General features: G+C 39.8%; 1 protein-coding gene across 1 annotated transcript; it reads left to right on the plus strand.

The window, feature by feature from the left end:
* Window positions 1-1,564: 1,564 nt before the first annotated feature.
* Window positions 1,565-23,649, plus strand: Tusp (WD40 superfamily protein Tusp). Its single transcript, XM_018448726.1, has 15 exons — window positions 1,565-1,879; window positions 9,358-9,525; window positions 17,591-17,773; window positions 18,103-18,210; window positions 18,674-18,830; window positions 18,935-19,200; window positions 19,291-19,379; window positions 19,501-19,635; window positions 19,718-20,138; window positions 20,577-20,754; window positions 20,841-22,548; window positions 22,661-22,774; window positions 22,946-23,171; window positions 23,278-23,463; window positions 23,533-23,649. The coding sequence occupies exons 1-15, from the start codon at window positions 1,784-1,786 to the stop codon at window positions 23,647-23,649; spliced, it is 4,152 nt and encodes a 1,383-aa protein (XP_018304228.1). The 5' UTR covers window positions 1,565-1,783.
* The last annotated feature ends 610 nt before the right edge of the window (window positions 23,650-24,259 follow it).

Consider the following 24,259-nt stretch of genomic DNA (forward strand, 5'->3'; position numbering starts at 1 on the left):
ACAGCTTTGATCGTCATATTAAAGTAAAAGTGTTGATAAGAAAATTTATAATTTCTTAATTTTTTTTTTCCTGTTTTTAATGCAAAGTAGACCAGAGCCAGATACATTAGCATGTATATTTTAATTATGGAAAAAGGATCTTTAATTTTGTGATATACTTCATTCATCTAACAACTTGATACTTTTGTCGGTAAAACAGATGTGACAGCATATATATATATATATATACACACTAGAATCCCTTTAAAGATTTACATAATTTATTACGTTAATCATTACGTAAATTTTTTGCACTTTAGTCGCAGATGTTCGCGCATCGGTGGCGCGAAAAAAAGGAAAAAATTGACGAGCATACGCTGCAAACAATGAGAGCATCGTTCACTCGATGCATCCAAAGTGGCGTGAAATTCACCCTCTAGAAAATGAGTACAGTGCGCGTAAAGTTGTTACATCAAAACAAAATCATTTCTATCGGTATCGATATAAAAAAAGAAATTATTAATATTTTATGTAAGAAAAGAACTTATGTACTAATACGTTTTTAAATACACACCGCTTACAAAATGAAATCTACATATATGAGTATGATAGTTTCTGATCTAAATTTTATTTAATTACGTAAAGTTATTGTGTACAACAAATAAAAACAGATTGATAAAATATATTGAATGCGAATATAAAGAATAATTATTTAAAGAATATCAATCATCCGCGTAATTAAATAAAATTTTAGATCAGAAAATATCATTAGTAATATAGAATTCAATTTATAAGCAATGTGTTAAAAAATGTATCGACATGTCTTTCCTTGCAAAAAATATTAATAATTTCTTTTTTCATGTACAAGCATTTGCAGAAAGGGGCGGCTCCACCGGTTCCATAGCGCGTCGCCGCGTCGCGTCGCGGCGAGGCGCGGAAAAGCTCGCGGCGAATTTAGTGATGCGGCGGGGAGCACGAGGCAGCCGCGGACCACACGGAATGGAACGGCTGACTCCAATCAATACGCTCGTCGCGCGAACGCGACGGACGGAAGCAAGAGCTAGCGCGGCCGGCGGAGGCCCGCGCGCTCCGGCTCCACTGCCTCCACTCCGCGCAGCCGAGCAGCCGAGCAGCCGAGCTTTCAGTCGAACGCACGGCACGCTCGCGGCTCGCGTCGGTTCCGCGAGACAAACGTCCACCCGCACGTAACCGCGCACCCCCGGCCCGGCGCGGCGTGGCGCGGCACGGGGATCGCATTCTGAAAGGTGGAGTAGCGTCTCGGGCGGCAAAATGGCGGCCGCGGGAAGAAACAAATGATCGGGGTTGGCGAACGGCGGTGATAAGAGATACGCCAAGGACGACCAAGGTACCTCCCGGCGATCACACGATATTTCGCTGATTCCTCCCGATCGTGCGGCCGGAATGTAATATCCGACGCTGGTTGACGTCGTGAGAGTAGAAGATCGCGCAGTGAGCGCTACTCCGCGCCTTCCACCCCCGAGGGACGCGGAGCTCTCGGAAGAGGATCGCCCTGATTTTCAAGTCACGAGGGTGGTCACATGAGGGTTCGTGGAGCGCGGAACGCTGGTCGCGTGCGAGCCCGTTGACGTGTGAGCGTGATTCGATTATCGATCACGGATCCGTCGCCGTCGACGAAACGAAGAAGCGTGCACGGCGCGAGAATGCTCGCGGAGGAAGCGACGTGGAATCCGACTGCGAGGCACGGAGTCGGGACTGCGGGAAAAGGTGCCGGCGTTCGATAGATTGATGGACCTGCCGACGGGAATCCGATCGCGTTGCAACCATGCATCTGCATTTCGAGAAGAACAACAACGCCAAGTGCGACTGCAATATCTTGTCGCTCAGCTGGATGGGAAAAGTGCCGGACGAGTCGCCGGAGGTAAAAAATTATTGACTAATCCGGAGTAAACGTTATACAATTATGCAATAATGTAGCTATTGATGATAGAACGAATTAATTAACAAATAGGAAATAAAGGTCCTAAACGGTCAAGCTGGATCTTTAGCTGTATAAACAATTCGATGCGAATGAGTTTGCGATTCTAAAAGATACTTTGTTTAATAACGCTTAATTAAATAGAATAAAATACATCAACACATCTATTATTTTCTTACTTTTTATGGTTATTAATTATTTGCTATTGTTCCTTTTCTTCCTTCGTCGTGTATCCATTCTCGTTAACGCACTGATTAATCATTAATATATAATGTCAAAAAATTTCTCCAAAGACCAAATCGTTATGAAAAAGAGGTCATGCCTGATTTCCATGCGCGTTAGATTTCGTCCAAGATAGAATCAACGTTCTTCTCTACATTTGATCGAACGAATGCAGAAGGCTAAAAATACTTTTTATCGCGCCATTTGGTGTTCAGCAAATCATGAAATAAAATAGATCGTCACTCATATACAATTGTTAATAATATGGACAAATTTATTCGCGCAACGACATGCAGACGATATTGTATAATTAATACATTGCAGATAAGAAGAGTCTATTCAAGCTATAAGTCACTCAGTAGATTTACACACGTTAATATCACACTGATAGACTCTTAATCCAGAAGCGAACGGTTAGCTTCGATGTTTTGGTCTCAGCTCCTCTTGAGTTCGTTTTAGACCGTCGATATTATCCATAGTTATTTTTGTATATCTCTTGACTGACGTTGACTCTCCGTCGAAGAAATTCTAATTTAAGAAGATACACAATATCTATCTGTAAATATCACTAAATAATGATAACAAATCTACATAAAGAAATAGACGCAGTGTTTTAATTATCAATGGAAGGAGCATGAAAACCTATGCAGGTTCTTCCAGCGAAAACAACTCTTTATAAAAAGAATAAACGTTTCGACCTTACTATTAGGACATCCTCAGTATCGTTCGCAATAAAGAATTTACAAATAATTCAATCTAAATAACGATTGTTCATTATATATTTTAATTATCATTTTAATCATTTGAAGGCAATTTTTATTTTATATGACACGTTCCGCCGTGAGAGAAGCGATTTATAGGTTTCAAAGTTGAGAAATGGTAAGAACAAGTGGAACGATGGGTGGGAGATTGAAAACGTTAACGAGAACAGCCGGTGCTGCAGTAAAACAGTATATAGACGTGAATAAAAACGAAGCTGCCATACCTTGACATATATACTTCAGCCGCTGTCGCACTTCGCAGCACGGACGACAGCAGATAAAAGTTTTGCTCGGACGAAAGCAAACGAGCTTGCGCTAGTCGCACCGTAACGAGCGTGAAATTAATTTATCCCACCTCACGCGAGACAACTGAAGCAGTCAAGTCGGGTTTGCATGGTCGGCTAAGACCATTTGTAATAAAATCTGACACCTGAATGACTATGCAGCCGACGACGACACGTTGATAACGAATATCAATAGTCGCTGCGCATATGAAAATAGACGACTCTCCCATTACCAAATAAAATAAACAACCATAATGCAAGATGATCATTAACTCTCTTCCTACAACTCGAATCCGGTAATAGTCTCGTGGTTGTAATTATTAAAGGACAAGCTGATATTATGGTACCCCATTTACAGCTTTTACAATAACTTGGTTAATAATCAATATTTAAATTTATTTAACGATTGTGCATTCGACAAAGTGTTGTTCAATCGATTCTAGACTCAAAGTTACGAAACATTTATTATGGGTTCGACTCCCAGTCGAGGTAATATTTTTTGCAAATTTATTAACATTCTTTCGATTTTAGTATAAAATCCACTGCACTACCTTCTAATTTTGCGTCTACTTTAATCCTGTAAAAGGATTTTTTATTCCGTTCAGTCAATTTTTATACGACTGTAATGTGATAATTTAGTCACTCGAGCATCCCCTTAAGCGTTGTTCGGGTCTTTACGGGACACTCTGTATATAATTCACATTGAATTATTTAAGGAATTTAAGCATTAAAGATCCAGCTTCGACCGTTATAGGCATTAATTTATAGTTCTTATTGGTTATGTTCTCACATGTACGGTCTAAAAATAAGATCCTTATTGTAAACATTTATTACCAAGGCACTATTTATAAAAATGTGCGACACTATACATAATGGCTCAAAGAGAAACAGGGATGGTAATGTGACCTTTCACAAAAATTTAGATCTAAAAAACTGATTCTATTTAAAAAACAACACCTGTTACAAAATTAACAAAAAAAAATAAAATATTACAGAATGCAAATGTATATACGTACACATATTTTCTTTCGCACATAAACTACAATATTTATATTAAAAATATATAGTATATATGATGTATATGATACATAAATTACAAATTAACAGTAGAGTTACAATCAATTTATGGAACAATTATTTTGATAAGAAAATCTTGAAAAATAAGTTGTCAACAATCAGTTCGCTTAGAGGGCCACATTAGCAAAATGCCATGCTATTGTTTAACTTTGCATAACGAAATGTGCATAACGATGCATACATCGAAATGTATATACAGCTCAATAAAATATTAAATAATAAACAATTCAAATATACATATGTTCGTGTGATAATACATACGCTTAAGTTTAAGAAAAACGAAGAAGTTTGTGTAATTAAATGTTAAAATGTATCTTAAAAATGCTTTGAAACGCTTGAAAGTAAAATGTTATAATAAATGCTGACTATATTGTGTCTAGGCCCTAGATATATTAGCATCGTGGTGTAACGGCGAGCTACTGAATAAATAATTTCATAAGTAATCACTAGAATTCGCCACCTTCCAATAGTGGAGATACCAAGAGGAGTTATGACATCTGGTCATAATACCATCTCCTCCTTTATTAATTAACGATTATATCTTGATGTATTCTTCATAATTCGCAATGGATGGCAATGCTAGAATTTCAGACCAAAACTCAGAATCGCTATTGTATGCGGATCACGCTAATATATACGGTTAAATAAATACATCTGATAGAGATTCAATAGTTTTCGGGATAGCAAGAGATTCTCTATAGGTTAATAATGCCACGAGAACCACGAGATTGCATCAAAACAGCCGCAGCGGAGATTGGAAGCCGTCAGGACGAAGCGTGCACATTGCAAGAGCGTACATGGAGGTGTCATGAGGATGAAAGGTTTCACGGGAGGGTTGCTACAAACCCGCGACTTAACTCGGTGACGGAATGAAGATCGGTGTCTCGAGGATCTTTTTACACGGGCCAACTAACGAGTGCCCAAGTTTCCTGCAACGGGTTTTGTTCCATGCCGCCTACATGGCCATTGAGAAGCGCGAACTGGTACAAATACTAGATATGCGCCCTTCACGAAGGCGGGTATAATGACGAAATTTCTCTTTGTGCCAAGGCGCAATAGCGTTTGCCAACTCGAATAAAGAAATGCTTTATTTTTTGCCGCACGTATAATTTCGAGATTCTGACTTTCAACAAAGAAACTTGTAAAAATCCTCCTCCTATTTTGATGAGCTTTGAATATGTTGTTCTCTAGACAAGAATGCGAGACTCGTACTTTTTTTATAAGGGCGCTATCGCACTTTTAAGGAATGCAACACCGCTTTAAAAAAATCGGTTGTCTTTCGAAGCGAGTATCGTAGAAACTGTAAAAGATAAAAAGACGTTCTAGATAAAAATTGAATGGTTTTAAAAGTACTATATAATTTTAAAATATTTGTTTAAACAAAAAAATTTATATTTATAGAAAATAAAAATAAAAAATTTTTAATTATTATTATATAATGCTCTTAAAACCATTCAACTTTTATTTCAAACCTTTCATTTTCTCTCTTATAATTTCAACGACATTTGCTTCAAAGGATAAATAGCCGATTTTCTTTAAAGGGTACCTATTGTACTCCCTAAAAGTCGATTCGGCTAAAAAAAATACATGTCCTTTATTTTTTTGTCTAAAAGATAACATTTAAAGCTCATAAAAATCGGAGAAAGATATTTCCGTAGATTTCCTTGTCAGTAATTGTCGTTCATATAAAACGTCGTTCATATAATCTTAACACGAACATTCTTCCTAGGCTCTCTTACCCTCGATCGTTTCTCGATAATCAGTTCGTACTTTCCCAATTCCATACGCATATCCACGGGAAACGGGGATTAATCTAACTACCAAACTCGGACGCCCAAACAGGACGCAATCGATCAGAATTAATTACGATGGTCGTATTTCTTGATTGACGAGTACACCACGCCTCACGTCGTCTAATTCACCGCCGGAGACCAATCTGCAATTGGCGATTTTACGGAAGTCGACCCTCGCAAGGGAGGGAGGGAAGAAGCGCGATGAAAACGGTGTAGAAGTGGGGAGGCTCAATTACTGGAAAAATAATTGACTTATGGCAGGGCGAATTCGATTGAGTCACTCGAGTCAGCCGTCCCCAGGGGAATTCGATCAGTACGCTGCCCATTATTTTCGTGTTGTTAACTACCTTCGTACCTGATCACCTCGTCATCTTTGCAAAAGATCGTAAAAATCTCCCGCGTTTTCCCGCAAGGAGGCCAAGGACACAATGGCTGCGTTCGCTTTGGCGCTCACGGTGCTTGTGATCATCAATCGTCCTTGTTTAATATTTAAAAACAGCAAGGATGAAACGACGCTTAAAGCGTTGTGAGCGCCAAAACGAACACAGCCATAGTAACACTGTTAAGCATTACATCCTTGTTGTTTATTAATGTTAAACAAGGATTAAATAATTCACTGTGTCATATTGTGACCTTTTTGAAAACTCTACGTCATCTTCACACGAGAGACCTCCATAGCAAAACGCCGATATTCTGCGGGTTTGTACACAACGGTCGTTTCATATAAAATGTCAGAGAACTATTACATAGTATAAATTTTGGATGGCATCGTAAAAGGCCGCTGCAGATAAATGATGGTCCATTAGAAGGATGGGCGCGTTACGAACGACCATTCTCAACTTGCACCGCGATCAAGTGGGATTTTCTTGCTACTCTATTGTGTAGTCGGAAAAATTCTGTAGCTACTTGAACCCGGTTCCCGATTAGAGAACGATAGGTCGAGTTTGTAACCCGCGATGAGAATTGGGATGCGAACTTTTTAATGTGGATCCTGCCGGTGTGACATGTACGCGACATCGAGATAATCCGCCGTCATACATTCCCATTATATTCTCGCATTGTGAATTATGTTTGAATCGATAACGTCATTATTGAGAGCCGTTACGCTGCTACTACTACGGCCATTGTTCGCCGGTAAATTCTATCGAAGCGTTTCGAGAAAGTAAACGCTATGCTATTTTCTCTCCCCTTTCTCTCTCTCTCTCTCTCAATCCTCTGCAATGTGTGCTGTTATTCGCAGCACAAAAAATCTCGGCCCGCCACTCGCTCGCTCGCCGTTCCGCAAAGTGCGTCTTCGCGCAACATCGATTTCCACCGAGCCCTCTCTATTTTCCGCGGATTGCTCTCAACGTGTTTGCGAAGATTGGATTACCGCTGATTTCTCTTCCTATGCTTTTGCTATGCCTTCTCCTCTATTGTCATATCTCTATGACTCTCAAAAAAAGGAAAGGGAAAACCACCCTCGGTGCTCATCGATCACAGCACATGGAACGTTTCTCACCGGTCGACGCAACGATGGAAATTCAACACGATTTTGGGGGACGTACTGACATACACAAGTGAAGCAATATCGACATCGTGTCCGAACATTAGTGCTATCAACGAGGTTCCATGAGCGAGATATGAATTGCTTAAAATAATTAAAGAGGACTATTGAATGATTTGACGCGGCGGCATCTTTCCGTCCAGTTTTTATTGTTCCAATATTAGATAACTATCCGAAGAATTCCCTAATAATAAACTGTCGAATTATTTCGCTTCCTGTTCATTTCGTTCATAATAGACTGTTCAGAGTGCTCAGACGGTTTTTATATAGTAGCATGGTTTTAATAATCTACTCTCGTATCTCATCTCATCGTTACCTATCTTACAAAAGACTGCCTCGCAAAACATCTTCATTAGATCGTACTTTAATTACATCCAACCTAGTGCGTATATACATAGATAGCATACGTGTAGAACGCGAATTTGTCTATCACAAAACACGCGTGTAGAAACTATTATGCCTACGACATATAATCCAGTTTAAAATTTTAATGAAACGCTATGATGCAGTTTAGGCTTACGGAGTTATCCCATGCGCAATATTTTAACGGAAATTTCATCGCGGATAAGAAAGAAGGATGCTGTCCTGCTGATGAAGATCTTGATAGAATCGTGTGAAAAATTTTTAGAACTACACTATTAAGATATCTATATCTTTTTCAGAACATCTCGTTAATCTTCTTTTCAAAACTTCATAAAGAATGATAAATTTCTTTCTTAGTTAAAATGACGTTGTTAATTAATCCGAACGCCTTTTCAGAACAATATATTGTAGTAAATTGGAAAAGTAGGAATCAGTCGATCGATGGGACGAATGCCAAAGGGGACGCAAATTATCTGGATTGAATATTTCCTGTATTCATGCGATTGTTTCCTATACCAAAATCTAGTATATATAGTTGTTAGAATACAGATATAAATTAAATATATACATTTTAATTTTATTTTTATATCGCGTGTATCTTTTGAAACGATTTTCTATTCAAAGGAAGCTTAACGTACCGAATAGTAGATAAACCTGATACTTTCATAAATATAGCGTGCGTGCATTTCGATATTGCATCTTCTAAGGGTTCGAATTGACTTAAGTAATTATACCTACATATGTATAATGGGCCTGAGGATGAAACCCTTTCAGCATTGAAACCTCGCTATCTAATGCTGTCACGTTTAAGTAGAAACGTTACGTGTCGACGAATAGTAATAGAGTTCTAATAAGCATCTTCGATTTCAATTGAACGATTGTGCTTTCCTGACATCGAAGGGTGTAGCAGTCGGTCATACGAAAATTAACCTGCCTGATTATTCATGGCGGCCAATCTCTTACTTCTATACTTAGCCAAACGTAACACGTTCTAATTGAACTCGATGATCAACTTCGTGAGCTGAATAATGAATCAGGCCTAGAAAATAGTCTCAGGAAATGTCTAGCGTGATAAGATAGTTACTAGATAATTTATTTGCAAATTTAAGCGGTATTTTATTCCGCCGTCAACTCTAATTCTCGTATTTTTAAAAAGGTCATAGTGTTCTATATGGAACAACTCTTTTTGGTCTCATTATTTCCGCCGTACAAATTTTGAACCGTGATATTTATCGCAATTGACTCCGCCTCTTGAGAAAATCGTTAAAAAACCTCCACGCTAAAATCCGATGTTAAAATCCATTAATCACTAGTATGACGTTTCTATGCGCGCTATACCACGAAAGTTTAACTAACGTTCTCCTTTTATTTACAGGACGAAGGATGGCAGCTCGATCGTATAAATTACTACCAGGAAGGATGGTTAGCCACCGGCAACGCCCGTGGCTTAGTAGGAGTGACTTTTACAACGTCGCATTGTCGCACCAGAGCCGCGGAACTTCCACTCAGGGCGAATTACAACCTCCGAGGGCACCGTAGCGAAGCAAGTATCGCCTTTCCTCTAACTTCTTGCCACCCGAACCTCTCGAGCCGTTTGAACGAAACCGACATTTAATTTCTTCCTGCGGGTCTTCCCTCCCTGAGCGTCAATGCCGCTTACAGCGGTGCATTTCCATAGCTTCCCTCACTGTAAAGTCATAGCAATATCTTCATTTAAAACGTTAATTACATGAAAAAAATTATTTTTTTGCATCTTTCACATTTTATGACTTGTCTCGCCAAACGGCAATTTATACGCTAATTGTGAGAAAAAACTTTTTGATACTTGTATTACATGTTACTATAATTATGATTATCATTGCAATAATATTAGCAATAATAACTATATGTATAGTTCAATCAATAGATATAGTTGACAATAAAAAATAGCTATAATTATAGTTATTATTACTATTGCCATAAAAATTTGCAATTATTCTAAATTATAGTTATAAATATTTTCTAGAACAATCATGTACGAGTAATACGATTGTCACAAAACATTATAAACTATAATAATTTTATACATATTATAATTGTTATTACTAACATATATAACATTATAGCAGTAATAATCATAATTATAGTAACATATAATTCTAATTAAAAATACCAAAAATTTCTCTCAGTGTAGATTGGATAATGACCAACGAGCTCAATAATGTGAAATATTATTACAATTTCATTTTTCTCGAAATTGAATCTTTCAACGCGAGCAATAATAATTATTGTAACATGTAATTATAGTTATAAATAGCAAACATTTTGCTTTCAGTTTAGATTGGGTGATAACCAATGTACTCAACAATGTCAAATATTATCATAATTTCATGGTTCTCGAAATTGAATCTTTCATAACGCGAGCGATATTCTATTTTGCTTTGCGATATCACGGAAGGAAGCGTACGGGGGTTATCGGTTAGTAACAGTCAGTGTGTATGCTTTATCTGCTCGATGCACGAGCCACGGTAACCGGTTGCAGAACGTGAGTTAAATCGACAAAGAAATTAGATGATTGCGCGACGCAGATAGGAGCCCAACGATATATTGAATCGATAAAGAAACGCAAACAATTTATATAAATAAAACGACAAACTCTTTCTCTCTCTCTCTCTCTCTCTCTCTCTCTCTCATTTGTCTCAATTGAATTGAACGTCAATTTACAATGCTGTCCATCATTATCGTTTATATCTCATAATTTATCCCCGACTAATTTATTGTTAATGCATCGCTGATTTAAATTTCCCCACAGAGGTTGTCGTTTGGTGGTAATTATAAAGTTTATTAATATTTCAACCGATGCGATTTAACAGTTTCGCAACATATCCTCGTATATATACTACTGCTGTGTGTAACATCAGCTCCATCGAGCCGAAACTTTGTGTAATCTCTGTATCGATAGTAAACGGACGCGCGCCGGCAAACCGGGAGTCCTTTGTGGCCCTTAATCGATATTAAGCCGCGTAGTTCGCTTTTAACAAACTGCCTGCAGGTGCCCAAAACCTACAGTCGCGCGATTTCACGAACGGCGTCTACACACGCTCGACCAACTCTCGGCAAGCTACTACCGCTCCGGCTCCTCCAATATTAATATCACCGGCTTAAAATCTCAGGGGTTACACCCCGTGAGTTTATAACCGTCGTTCTCGCGCACGCATTATTACACCGCGTTTCGCTCCTCTTCTATTATAAGTTCATCATTCTAACATTCTCCAGACTTTCTCTGCTTCTGCATTTGCTTAACAAGAAGGATTTTCCGGCACACAATAGAACGCGAGTAATGGTGCCTGTCCACCATAAATCCATAAATAATGCATGACACCCGAGTGCTTAGATACGAAGATCATTATACGAGGATGGTGGCCATCTGTAACGAGATTAAATTGAAACTTGCGAGTTTCACGGTATACTAGGCTCGCACCATTTCTTCCTGAATAAAACTTGGAAAATCTTTCTCTGACAATTTTCTCTGCTGATATATGTATATTCTCAGATATATCGCGTACTGTACAGGCTCACGCTGCTTGCCAGAGCACACCTTTCTCTCATCCATATCCCTTATGAATACGAGGCACTTCTGTTCGAGGGGTTGCTTTGTAGAATAACGGGGCGAAGAATAAGGAGGGATCGGATAAGTGTCGCGAGCGTACTTGACGTGATGAGACAAATGAGACGTTGACGCGTTCCCCCCGTGAGGAATTCGTCCCTAGCACGTTGTCCACCCGCTGAGACGTCTGCTGTGCAGTCTAGAAATCTAGCGAAAACATTTGTTTCAATTAAAGTGCTTCGAATAGTACTGCTATTCAAGGAAAACTCGCCAAAAATGTGGAAAATGCGAAGCAACGAAGTTATTTTACGAGCAGAGATGGTGCAAGTTTTTATTAATTTTTATTATATTTGCTAGACATTGTTCTATATCCATGCGACCTCGTATACGATGGCATATATATTTAAACCGAGCTACAATACACTCGAGGTTAATGCGCAATGGTAATTTATCCGACGGCGTTAATTAAATTGAGATCAGCACTCCGGCATCGGCGCTTGCTCCGAACACGATAGCGGCACGTGTGCACACGTGTATACGTGTGTATGTTATCGGCTCACGTGTTCATCAGTTAACTTTTCCGGACTCTACGGACCTTTTGCCCCGATTAAATGGGTCTCAGTCAATATAAGTCAACGTAAGACTTGGCACGCAGGTACAAGGCAATCGTCATATAATGCACACGAGGAAACGATCTTGACAACGGGAACCAGGTCAGACGATGGTATAAAGTTAGAACGAGACTACATTTTGTTACGTCGCGTCAATTTACGCTGTACACGCGTTTAAATTATGCATTCGCGTTAGATAAGTCGATTGCAATGCTCGCGCAGCAGAAGCTATAGAGTACGGAAACTTATGTAGAGGTGGAAAATCGTTCACCACTGTCAGAAGCTCCGATCGCAATCGATGACAATTTGATGAGATTTTGATACCGGAACTTTCGACGATGATGGTTCAGTTTCGCAATCTGCTTGACTGCCGATCAAACAACTTGTTTAAAAAGAAATCTCATTTTATATCTATCATCGTTCGTGTATACATGACTCAGCGAAGAAAAACTTCAGCTCGGAATTTTGCGTCCACTTCGGTCCACATTTCAGAGCTTAAGGGTAGTCGCCGGAGTATCGATCTGGCACGCAGTGCTGTTTTAAGACCGCGGTTCTCAACCCTGTTTTCGCGGCGACTGCTTCATCACTATCGGCAATGCCTCTTTATATGCAACGTCGACTTTTTTTAATATTTTTCACCGTTAACGTGAGTTACATGTACATTAGCATTGTGTAAAAATAGGAAACGGCACGCCTTGAATATACCAGTCGTTGAATATATAAGTCGTTCCAGTCACTATTTATAAGATAAGTAACGAACACCTTTACGATGATAATATCATTCCTGCGTTATAAATGATATCCCAAATGGCGAAAGGAAGCAATCAGCTTAACGTAATTCAGGACACAATATTTCTCTAGATTGCGACGGGCGACTTTCGCGATAAGGGTGTATTTTCAGTTATTTCTGTTCTAGGCCGTACCAGCCACGTTCGGACTTCGAATCAATAGCGCGATTATATCTGTATTTCTTGTACAGTAACTATCACTTATACATACGAATGAACACAATTTCCGCGTTTTTCTAACGCGCAATTACAGGATCTGTTAATTTCCAAGTCTTCTTTTTTTCTCTTCTCTTTCTCTCCCTGAATCCTCATGGATCGTGATTCAATTATCATCTGTGATGACCTTGCTAAAATAACAGACAGGACTCTATCTACATATGAAAGTAAGGAACATTTCATATATGACTTGCTTGTGAAAAATTCAGACTCAAGCACCCGACGGTCTATAGCACAGTTCTAACAAGACTCTTTGAGCATAAGTTGGATTTTATTGTTACAACCCAGTTAAAAGATCCGTCTTGTAGGTCTCGTTACTCGCAAAGAAGATGAAACTTTTATGTCGGCGGAAAAATTTTTTCTTGCGTTGACATCATTAGCCTTTCAGAGAGTCCCTCTCATGTAATAAATGTATAAGTAACGCCAAAGACACCTAAGTAAAAACGTAACTACAAGGTGAGACTGCAAATTCGGTAATCCTTTGGGGGATAAAACATATGAAGTACGCGTGTCCATCGAATAGAGCTGTTAAAACGAGCGTATCGTACTAGAAGATAACTACGTGGAATATTAAACGAGCGATATTATATTATACGTTATAAATTATTCATCTTGCGGACTCAATACACTTTGATCGCTTCCTGTTAAACCAGCAGAATTTGGTGGTGGGAAGGCACGTGAGGTTGGATCAATGGAGCGTACTGTGGATCAATGTAGCACATTAAAATAACGTATTTGCAATTTCGGGGGCATTCGGGATCGAACATTTATTGACAGATTCTATTTTACAGAACTTCTATAAAAAAAAAAAATCATGAGTTATTTTGGGAGAAGATATATATATTAGAAGATAACATGAAATATTTTATACGAGCAACGAAATGCTAATTTTGGAGTTGCTCATTTATTTATAATTTTTTACACTTGCATGTTCGTTAAAGTTTCATGTAAATTATCACTCATATTATTATTCGTATTATTTTCATGTAGATTTAACGATTGGGGACGAGCTCAAAAAAAAATTCTGTTTACATTTCATCGCCATCGTTTACATTTGCCATCGTTCGGTAGAGGCGCGAGGAGTCTTTGCATAATACAGGTAACTCGAAACGGAAAAGAGAACATCGGGAAGTGTAAATTTCGGTATGTCTTGTCATAAATCACGAGGTGAGAAATTGAGTCAAAAGAACTCACGAGGGATTTCTCGTGGGATACGTGGCGCGTGCGGTTACCTTGACACTGAAAAAGAACGAGTGCGGAAAGGAGCATCATTGATTTACCAAACGAGCTCACCGTACGAGGCGCACTCCGGCACTTGCTGCAGCCTTTACCGCAATGCATTAGCAGTCAAAGGATTACGTGACGATCTTCCCCTGCCCTTTCAAAAGTCGCCCGGCGCGGGAAGCCGCAGTATATTTTGAAAGGAATTCAACATCTTCTATTAATATACATTTCTGCAATATAACTGGATGAGGATTATATTGCGCGTATAATACAATGTCGGAATAAAGAAGATGATAACTTCATGTCGCATTAAGATGAAGTTTTACATTCTCTGTGTTGGAATGAAAATAAGATCAGATTGCATGAAGAAAGAAAGACGTATATATCGCGAGAAACACAATAAAGCATTTCCTTCGAGTAATTTTAATTACGTCCTTTCGTTATCTTCCTCATTCTCAGAGTTTCTGTCGAAACAAGAGGCAAAATGTAGGAGATATATATTTTCGTGACGATGCTACAGGTCGTGGAACTCTCAATGGACCGTAACGAAAAAGAGAAACGCGACGACTTCTCATTCGGTGCTTTTTACAATGTTCTTTACAAGTTCGAAAATACAATTACATTGGATTACCAGACGCTCCATTGCGTCCTCGCCCTGCAATAAGCGCACGAGGCGTAGACAAAGGGGATATGGGAGGTCAGCGGCCAGTGCTATTCACGTTCGATAGTTAAACGAAAAATGTATGGTGTGTTGGGTTGGGAAATATGACTTCCCCGTCGGTGTTTAACGTAACGAAAGTGTGGAGGTGATCGTGGCGCACATCGCATAAAAGCTGATAATTCTACGAAGTACGCTCCATCGTGGAATACGATTATGTGAGAGAGCGTTTAAAATAAATGCACTGTGTCAATTTATGTGCCATGTCCTATACAGATGCACTGAGGAAAAAATTCTAAATTTTTTAATAAATATTTATTTGGATAGTAAACTAAACATTTACTTGCAGTAAATAAATATTTGTTTATACAATAAAAAGAAATTATAAATCAAATTGATAGTTCTTGTTATAAAAATTAATATATCTTTATATTTAGTAAATATTTAGTTAGTGCTATTCAAACAAAAGATTTATTAAAATTTAGTATATTTTTTCAGTGTGGTTACGTAGTGAATTTGTCTTTTCTATTATAATTTCAACTTTCCATTCTGCTCGAAATTTGCAATAAAGCACAATAAAGAGTGCAATAAACGTTTTAGTAAGTGTAAATTCTCGCGCAAAAGAGACGATTGTACAAGTACGGTCTTCGAGTCTAAACGGTTCCTTCAGATGCACCCCACGATTTTACACTGCATGCGATTCACGAGAAAATCCGAAGCGGCCTTACGAGTTTCTTATCGATCAGCAGGCTCGCGCTATCTCCGTTATTCCCTGACTTTCTCGCACGATCATGTCCCTGCAATTTACAATGTACCCTCAGACAGATTTTATTGCATCTGTAGGGCGTCGCACGGAAAATTCCGTTTATTCCTATCAAGCGAGACCAGCTTATCGTAACGCAATTTCGTCCACCGGCAAAATTCTACGTGATGGAGTTTCGCTTAAAATCACAAAAGAGAACGGGAAACTTTTTTAAGGCATTTGCTGTTAAAAACTTTGCTTTGTTAAGTTTAAAGAAAAATGGCTTCTGACATTACAGCCAATGCTTACTTCATATTTCGAAAAATACAATTCCAAGAAAAGTAAAGTTTGTGACAATCTGCAGGTTAATCAATCATAACGAGAGTTGCACAACATGTGAAAAATACATATGTTCTGTAAGTCATTCTGTAAATTTATTGATAACTTTTCGAATCTTCTTCGCTCATACAATTCCCGTGCGTGTGCGCGCGCGCGCGTGTGTATATGGGGGTGATGCACACGTGTACATCTTGTCACCACGCGCGTCACGTACGGTATCCTCCTTCTCATTTTTCGCAATTCACCCTCAGTGACTTCGTCTGCGCTTTCCCCTCAAATAATACCGGACGACCGATCAAAGCTTTACGAACAGGGAAATTAATCTGTCGTGTATTTCAAAAGTCTGGAGAAAAATAATGGGGACTGAAGAACATTTAAGATAAAGAAAAAGTTATAATTTATTACAGAATTTGTGAAAAAAATTAATTTTTGAAAGACAAAATTGACAAATTAAATAATAGCAAAATGTGTGGAGATAAATTATATAGGTATCTTATTTAAAATATTCACGATAAGTTGCTACACAAATTAAAAAACGTTATACATAAATTTGTAGTTGTCGGTTTATTATATGATTGCGATTAGTTGTAACTCGAGCAAGAAATATTCGCAGAGATATAAATAGTTATCAACGGATGTGTGTAGAAACGAGTTGTTATCTAACATTTTCAATCCATAAATTAATTTTCCGATAAACTTCTATTTGCCGTATCAGCACGATAAAAATATAGACGCCGTCACTTGTAAACGCAGTGGAAAGCAATCGATCGAGGATGGAGCAATGACACCGCGTGGATGTAACTTGCATGTATCCGCGATTTCACCCCATGCAAAACTTATTCCGGCCACTAACAGTGTGAGATAAACCTTGAAAGCTAGGGTCGTGATTACCGCTCTTGACGGAGTGGCTTAATCCCTTCAAATCACGATTACCTTTCTTGCAGGATTGGTTTAATCTCTTCTAATTCTCAGGGATATCCTATCATTGAAGAAGTCACGCATTCGAAACGGTTTAATCAAAATATATATTTTAGTCAAAATTTTTTGATGAACAGTAATGCGAATTGCAAAATTCTACCCGAAACATTAATAATTATGTTAATTATCTTAAGATTCAAGATATAGATATATAAGAGAGAGGTATTTTGATTAAGGATGAAAAATTTTCGAGGAGACTGGCACCAATTAAGGCTTAAGTTTACTCTTTATTAAAGCCCATGAAATTAATTACGAACTCAAGATGAAATAGAAGATCAATTTACGGTGTATTAAAGTGGACAGCGCAAAACACTGTTTTTATAACGAAATAAATTGATGGAAAATTGGAGATTCCTGCAAACATTATGTCGACAGCAATCTACTGAAATTTTATCGTAACTGATGATTTTGTCTATAACTAACAATTTTTGAAAGTAACTCATAAAGTTTATTCATTTGGTTGCAGGTAATACTTGTTAAGTGGAACGAACCGTATCAAAAATTGGCTTCGTGCGACAGTTCGGGTGTAATCTTCGTTTGGATCAAATACGACGGACGATGGAGTATAGAATTAATCAACGACAGAAACACACCTGTTACGCACTTCTCCTGGTCCCACGACGGTCGCATGGCTCTTATATGTTATAGGGTGAGTTACTATTATTTGATTGAGATTGTTACTGTGATTTCCCTTCAGACACGAACTTCAATCACCGTTCCAATATTGCAATACAAAAAATTTGTTTCTTTATTTTTTTAAATTGAAATAAAAATGTAAAAAGCTGTGTCACTTTGAAGCGTTTATTTATTTTATGGATTGCCATATTCAATATAAAAGAGTATTCTATTCGAGAAGCTCGTCCAGATGTGCTTTAGACTTTAGAGCTTTATGTATTTATTTACGACCCTCGTCATAAATGTGGTTCACACGTTTTCTGCGGAAGATCGTTTGTAGAGAATACGGATGCTTTATTGCAGGATGGCTTCGTATTGGTAGGCAGCGTTGCCGGTCAAAGGTATTGGTCGTCAATGCTCAACGACAAAGCGACGATAACTTGCGGCATTTGGACTCCGGACGATCAGCAGGTTTGAAAGAAAAGTTTTAATAAAATTTGTCTTGGTTTTCCATTTACTATATCGATCCAAAATACTATATCGATGCGGGAAAGATAAATCGATGTCCATAATAGTTGCCAAATATGTTTAACTAATGATTAAAAGTATCAAAAAGTTATGAGGAATAAACTTAAAGTTCGTTCAATACAAATCTGATTATTACTGAACATTCGGGAATTGACTGTGACATGACAAATAATAATACGAATCATACACAAGTTTGAATCGTATTATATATCACGTGTGAAATACGATACGTCAAATATGCCTAATAGAAGCATTCTTAGCATTGTGGAGCAATGTTACACTCAATCATCGTTGATGGGAACTTAGTACGAGTTAAAAGCTTCCCTTTTGTTGCCGATGAAAATGTTTTCGATAGAAAAGAAATAAAATGACATTATTCACCTCCGACATTGTTATACGACAAAAGGTCTATTTCGGGACAACTGCGGGCCAGTTAATCGTAATGGATGTTCACGGAGCTATGGTGTCGGAGGTACAATTAGCGGCCGGGGTTACGTCAATGGCCTGGAGTGCCGAAAAGTTCACGATGGAGGAGGATGAAACGTGTGATCGATCTCAGAAAGGTATTAACCGCAGCTTTTAGAGTCGATCCGAAGGGTTGATTCGAGCTCGAGGATGACCACTGTGATGCATGGTTAATGCATTTATGATGTATTTGCAAGCGTAGATGATCGGAATTACGTGCTGGCTGTTTGTCTTGCCGATGGCAACATTGTCATGTTGCGATCGTTCGATGACGTGTCGCCGATTACGATACGCAGTAATCTGAAGCCGCCCTTGCACGCCGAATGGAGCAACTCCAGGAAACTGTTGGCTATCGCCGGCACGAAGGAATCGTCCGAGCAGAGTAGTTCGCAGGAATACACGAATCTCCTAAAGTTTTATTCGGTCAACGGTACTCTCGTATACACGACAGAGATTCCGTACACGCAAGTACGTTCATATTAAAAGAACTTATCTCCTTTTATCTCGTTGATGATTTAAAATGATTTATTTTATGATTTTCTTGGCGGTTTGTATTAGTGCCCCGTATCGGCATTGACATGGGGACACAATGACAGGCGGCTCTTCGTAGCGACCGGAGCGCGCGTCCATGCCGCATGGGTCTCTAGGTAACTTCTTATTTTAACTAATTGTTTAATACGCAGATAATGTGACAGATAATTCAAGTGTATAACTCTTGCCGAAATAACACACCGAAAGGTAACGAAATAGTTGAATTGTACTTTGCAGAAGAGTCGGTTCGCTTCAACTGTTGTCGAGACTAGCGGTGAGAGCGGCTCTCACAAGGGAATCAAGTGTTCAATATCTTCCGTTACCGCCGCGATTGAGAGCCTCGGTGGCCGCTCTTTTCGCTAATACCATACGGTAAAAAAAAATTCTACGAACTCTTTAATTCAATGTAACGGAACGCCATTTAGATGCGGATGTGCTTTCATGCATTTTTCAGATGTTCGGTACCAGAACCAAGAGAGCTGCGACGCTTCGTTTCAAGGCCGCCGCCGGGAGGCAGCCGGTTGCATTGCACTATGCTCAGGCACGCCGTAGAGCCTGTGCCATGTTACACGCTGTATCTGGAGTACTTAGGCGGTCTCGTACCACTTCTGAAGGGCAGACGGACCAGTAAAATCCGACCCGAGTTTGTGATATTCGACCCGCAGAGTCAAGAGACTCTGCAGGTGTTCGACGATACGTCACAGTGCCCGTCATACAGTGACGGTTCGGACACCGAAAAGGACACCGCCGATTTGTGCGGATCACCTCGCTACAGAAAGAAGAACAGGAAAAAAAGAGAAGAGAGGATGAGTGACGAAACAACGGAACGAGAGGAAAAGACAAACGATCTTGCATATGTGGATACATTACCAGAGGTAATAGAATCTCTGTCTCTCTTTTTCTCTCTCTCTCCCTCCCTCCCTCCCCCCTCTCTCATTGCTAAATTAATTGTTTTCTTTGTAACTAATTTTCTTTAATTTTTCTAAATTTTCCCTTTTTCTATATTATATTTGTTTTAATTTGTTTGCTTTTGGAGGGAATAGTTCTAGAACAAAAATAAATGTTCGATCTATCTATCTCTAGTTCTCTTTCTCTCTTTCCTTTGTATTTATAGAAAGAGATTCGTATAAAATATTTTATTCCCATATACGCAAATCGCATCATCGTATCTTTCGACATAATGAATTGCATGCCGAGCGCAGACTTTGACAAGTCTTCTATATCAAAGGGAGCGTACACTATTCGCGTGACAAACGGGTGTAGCCGTGTATGTGTTGTCGTGGATATTTCTAACGGAGCGTATCTGTTCGTAGCACGCGAGGTTGGTCGAAGTAACGTCGAACATCTGGGGCACGAAATTCAAGTTTCACGGCTTGGCAGATTCGGTTCCCGCAAACCTAGGTCAGGTAACATATCGAACGTCGTTGCTGCACCTACAACCCAGGCAAATGACGCTCGTGATGACGGAGCTCCGGGACGATTTGCCCTCCGGTAATTTGCGATATTAATTCAGTTGCGTGACTTTAATTTGTCTGCAGTTTATAGAAGCTTAATAACGCATGATTATTTTCATATAGGTCCAGATCCGACATTCAACCCCAATCTGTTCTCCGAGGACGAAGAGGAATCGTACCAGGAAGCAAGCTCGCGAGCTACTCCGGAGGCACAACCGCCACCAATCGCGCCGATGACTCCTCGTAACGCTCGACTGAACCATCCGAATCGACCGAAGTCTCAAATCTCGAATCAGTTCTTGACAACGGAGACTTTGCCGACATCGCTGGGAAAAATCGAGAATTACGAGAGCGAGTATGTTCCGTACGTGGATCTGCCGGACATGGGCAATCTTTACGAAAATATCAGAAACGCTCCTACGAACACCTATCGGACACCGCCGAGACACAATCCGCCGAGGTGTTGCGACGTACCGGCCTTGCAATCGCCGAAAAATGCGGTCGCGCCCACGCAAACGTTAATAGCGACTTCGAACGCGAGTGCCGATTACGCCAGCAGTATTCAGAGAATGAAGAACGCTCTCGCAGATCAGCAAGCGGGCATAGCGACGAAGAAGGAACTGGAAAACAATAAGCTCAATCAAATCTCGCAGGACGACAAACCGTGCCTGACATCGGCCTGTGCGACTAACATCATTTCTGTGTCCATGCAAAATGGCCAGGCCTTGAATGCGGAGGCGTCGAGCAGTCGATATATCTCTCAAAGTTCGGTTTTGAACGGTCTGGAGAGTATCGATTGTACCCCGATGCAAATCGTATATCTGAATGGTCTAAATAATATGGGGTGCGCGAACAACGTTTTGACCGCGCCGCACCCTATCAGCGGCGTCCAAACAACAATGTCGCCGAGCACTCATAGTTTTGTACATAGTAAAAATAATCAAAATACCGGGGCGAGTACAACAAGCGCTAATACGACACCTTCAAATAGCTCTCTACTCGGGCAAGCTTCGAGTGTAGTTATTAATAAGAACGGCATTATTTCGACACACGGAGTTATTTCGCCGGCATGTTCCTATCAGTTCCCGGAGAATATCGATCAATGCTTTGGGTCATCGTGTTCGCAGTGTTTCTCAAAGCACAAAGACCCTAAGTGCCACGTGTGCTACGGAAAAACAAATCCCGGCTACGTAAACGCCGGAGCTCTCGCTAACATTAAACTTGACGAGGATTTGATGCGATTTAGCGACGATGAACCGCGCGACAATATTGAGGGGTCGGAGCAGTCGCGAGGCGTTCATAGAACTTCGACAGTCATCAGTATCGGTCCGATGTGCTCGAATGACTCGATAGTTCGAAGTTGTAGCGTCGGATATTTGGACCTGGTGGACGCCCAATTAGTCCCATGCGACGTAGCCTTGCGAATGCTGCGTAGAGACGCACCGAACAAGAGGCTGGTGTTGGTGTCGCGGAAAACGAAACGGCGGAAAAAGGCCAAACCTCAACATGACGTGAGTCAGCCGAGCTCGAAACCACCCAGACTCCGCAACTGTGGCAAGTCCAAGAGTCTTGATTCCAGCGATATATTTCCGAGTAACGAACAGATATCTTCTCCGCCGCAATTGCCGGAACACGTGGAGGAGGCAACGGGGCTAGTCAATTCCGAAGTTACCGAGGATGGCGTGACAAAGCGCAACGAAACGACAGAATCATCGAAAGATGAGATGCATGAGATTGTTGATAAATGCAAGGAAAGTAACGAAAGTAATGTCGTTCGCGAAGCTTATAGGGAAAAGCCATGTCGATTAGAGGCTACTGCGTCTCCCGTCAAGTAAGTATTTAATTCGAAACACAGATCGTACAATATACAATAATAAGTATATACAATAATAAGAGAAAATTATTTCCGAACGGTCCCAAGTAAAAAGTTGATTATATTTCAGAGGATCGAGTCCGAGTGGATCTTTTGCCTCTTCGCTCGACGGTCTTGCCGCGAGACTTCGCGATTTCGATGATAATCATTCTTTGCCTCCTCCTTCTCCTCGACCATCATCAAGGTAGTATATGTATTATACGAGAATAATTCAAATATGAACGAAACTTTTTTTTGTGTAAATACGTCTATCAACTGACTTGTATTCACACCAAAAAGAAGTTTGTTCGTATTTGAATCATTCACATATTTATTATGGACTGTGCGTGCAAATTATAATTCACCATCCCCACAGATTGCCGAGGAGTTCACCTAGTAGCCCAGCACCTTCTAAGAAAGGCAAGAGACCGGCGTCGGCCTCTCCAATCCGAAGAAGACTCTTGTCAAGCCCGTTATTGAATAGAAGAATGAGAAAGAGTCGCGGCGAAAGCTCGGACGAGGAGGGTCTCCTTCAAGATGATTCGTCGACGGCGAGTTATCGGGACCTAGAAACGTTCCAGAAAGCCCAGCTACGTCAGAAGGTCTATATCGCAAATATTTCCAACTATCAAGAAATAATATTCGATAAATACACTACATTAAAAAAACGCATGGGAACAATACCAATGATATCAATGTTGTTTACAGCTCAAGCAGAGAGGAATGGGAATTTCTGGTTCTAAATCGGAAGCGATAAGGCGCGATGCACAATTGGTGATGCACAACAAAGCGCCCGTGTGGAATGAGGCTAGTCAAGTGTATCAACTTGATTTCGGTGGTAGAGTGACTCAAGAAAGCGCTAAGAATTTTCAAATTGAATTCAGGGACAGACAGGTAAGATCAAATGCATTTTCCACAAATTTTTCCGCGAGTTAAATTGTGTAAAATATCGTCAAATTTCAGGTGATGCAATTCGGAAGAATAGATGGCAATGCGTATACATTGGATTTCCAATATCCGTTCAGCGCTTTGCAAGCATTCGCCGTTGCCCTGGCGAACGTCACACAGCGGCTTAAGTAACTATTACTCTCCAAAACATCTAAATTATTTGGTGAAAAATAATAAGAAGCTACAAAATGTCTGCATTTAGAAGCGCATTTAAGAGTCCGAAAGATTTCTTAATGAACAGAAATGAAAGTTCGCAAGATTTTTAATCATCACGATTGTGTGAGGCAACGTCTGCCAGTCGCGAAATGAAAATGCCGATGGACACATTTTTGACGATAACGGCTGACCGAATCGCTTAACTGTTTAATTATCGATTCTATCACGGCGGAAAGGATCGAGTATAAGCTGGAAATCGCTTTTGCGAGGCGTTTGCATGAACCTTGCCCGAAATGGGCAAATTGATGTGCAATGAGTTAATGAAATATATGCTAATTTGCGAGTGCAGTTGCGAGCGATTTGAATTGGAGTGGAATACAAAGATTTTGCGGCAGCTATGTAACGTTTCGTTGAACGCTTCTTCGTCGTACCGTCCAAAATATTTCGTTTCTCCCAACTTCGAGCGCTCATTTTTGTATAGTTTATGCGACACGTTGGAGTCTAGCGACGCTGTTAAAGGTTCATCTCGTTCATTTTTGCGGTCCGCCGGGTGTGTATTCGAATTTTATACACATATACTATATAT

Source organism: Mycetomoellerius zeteki, unplaced genomic scaffold, assembly GCF_001594055.1.
Source record: "Mycetomoellerius zeteki isolate Tzet28-1 unplaced genomic scaffold, Tzet1.0 scaffold224, whole genome shotgun sequence".
Classification (NCBI taxonomy): domain Eukaryota; kingdom Metazoa; phylum Arthropoda; class Insecta; order Hymenoptera; family Formicidae; genus Mycetomoellerius; species Mycetomoellerius zeteki.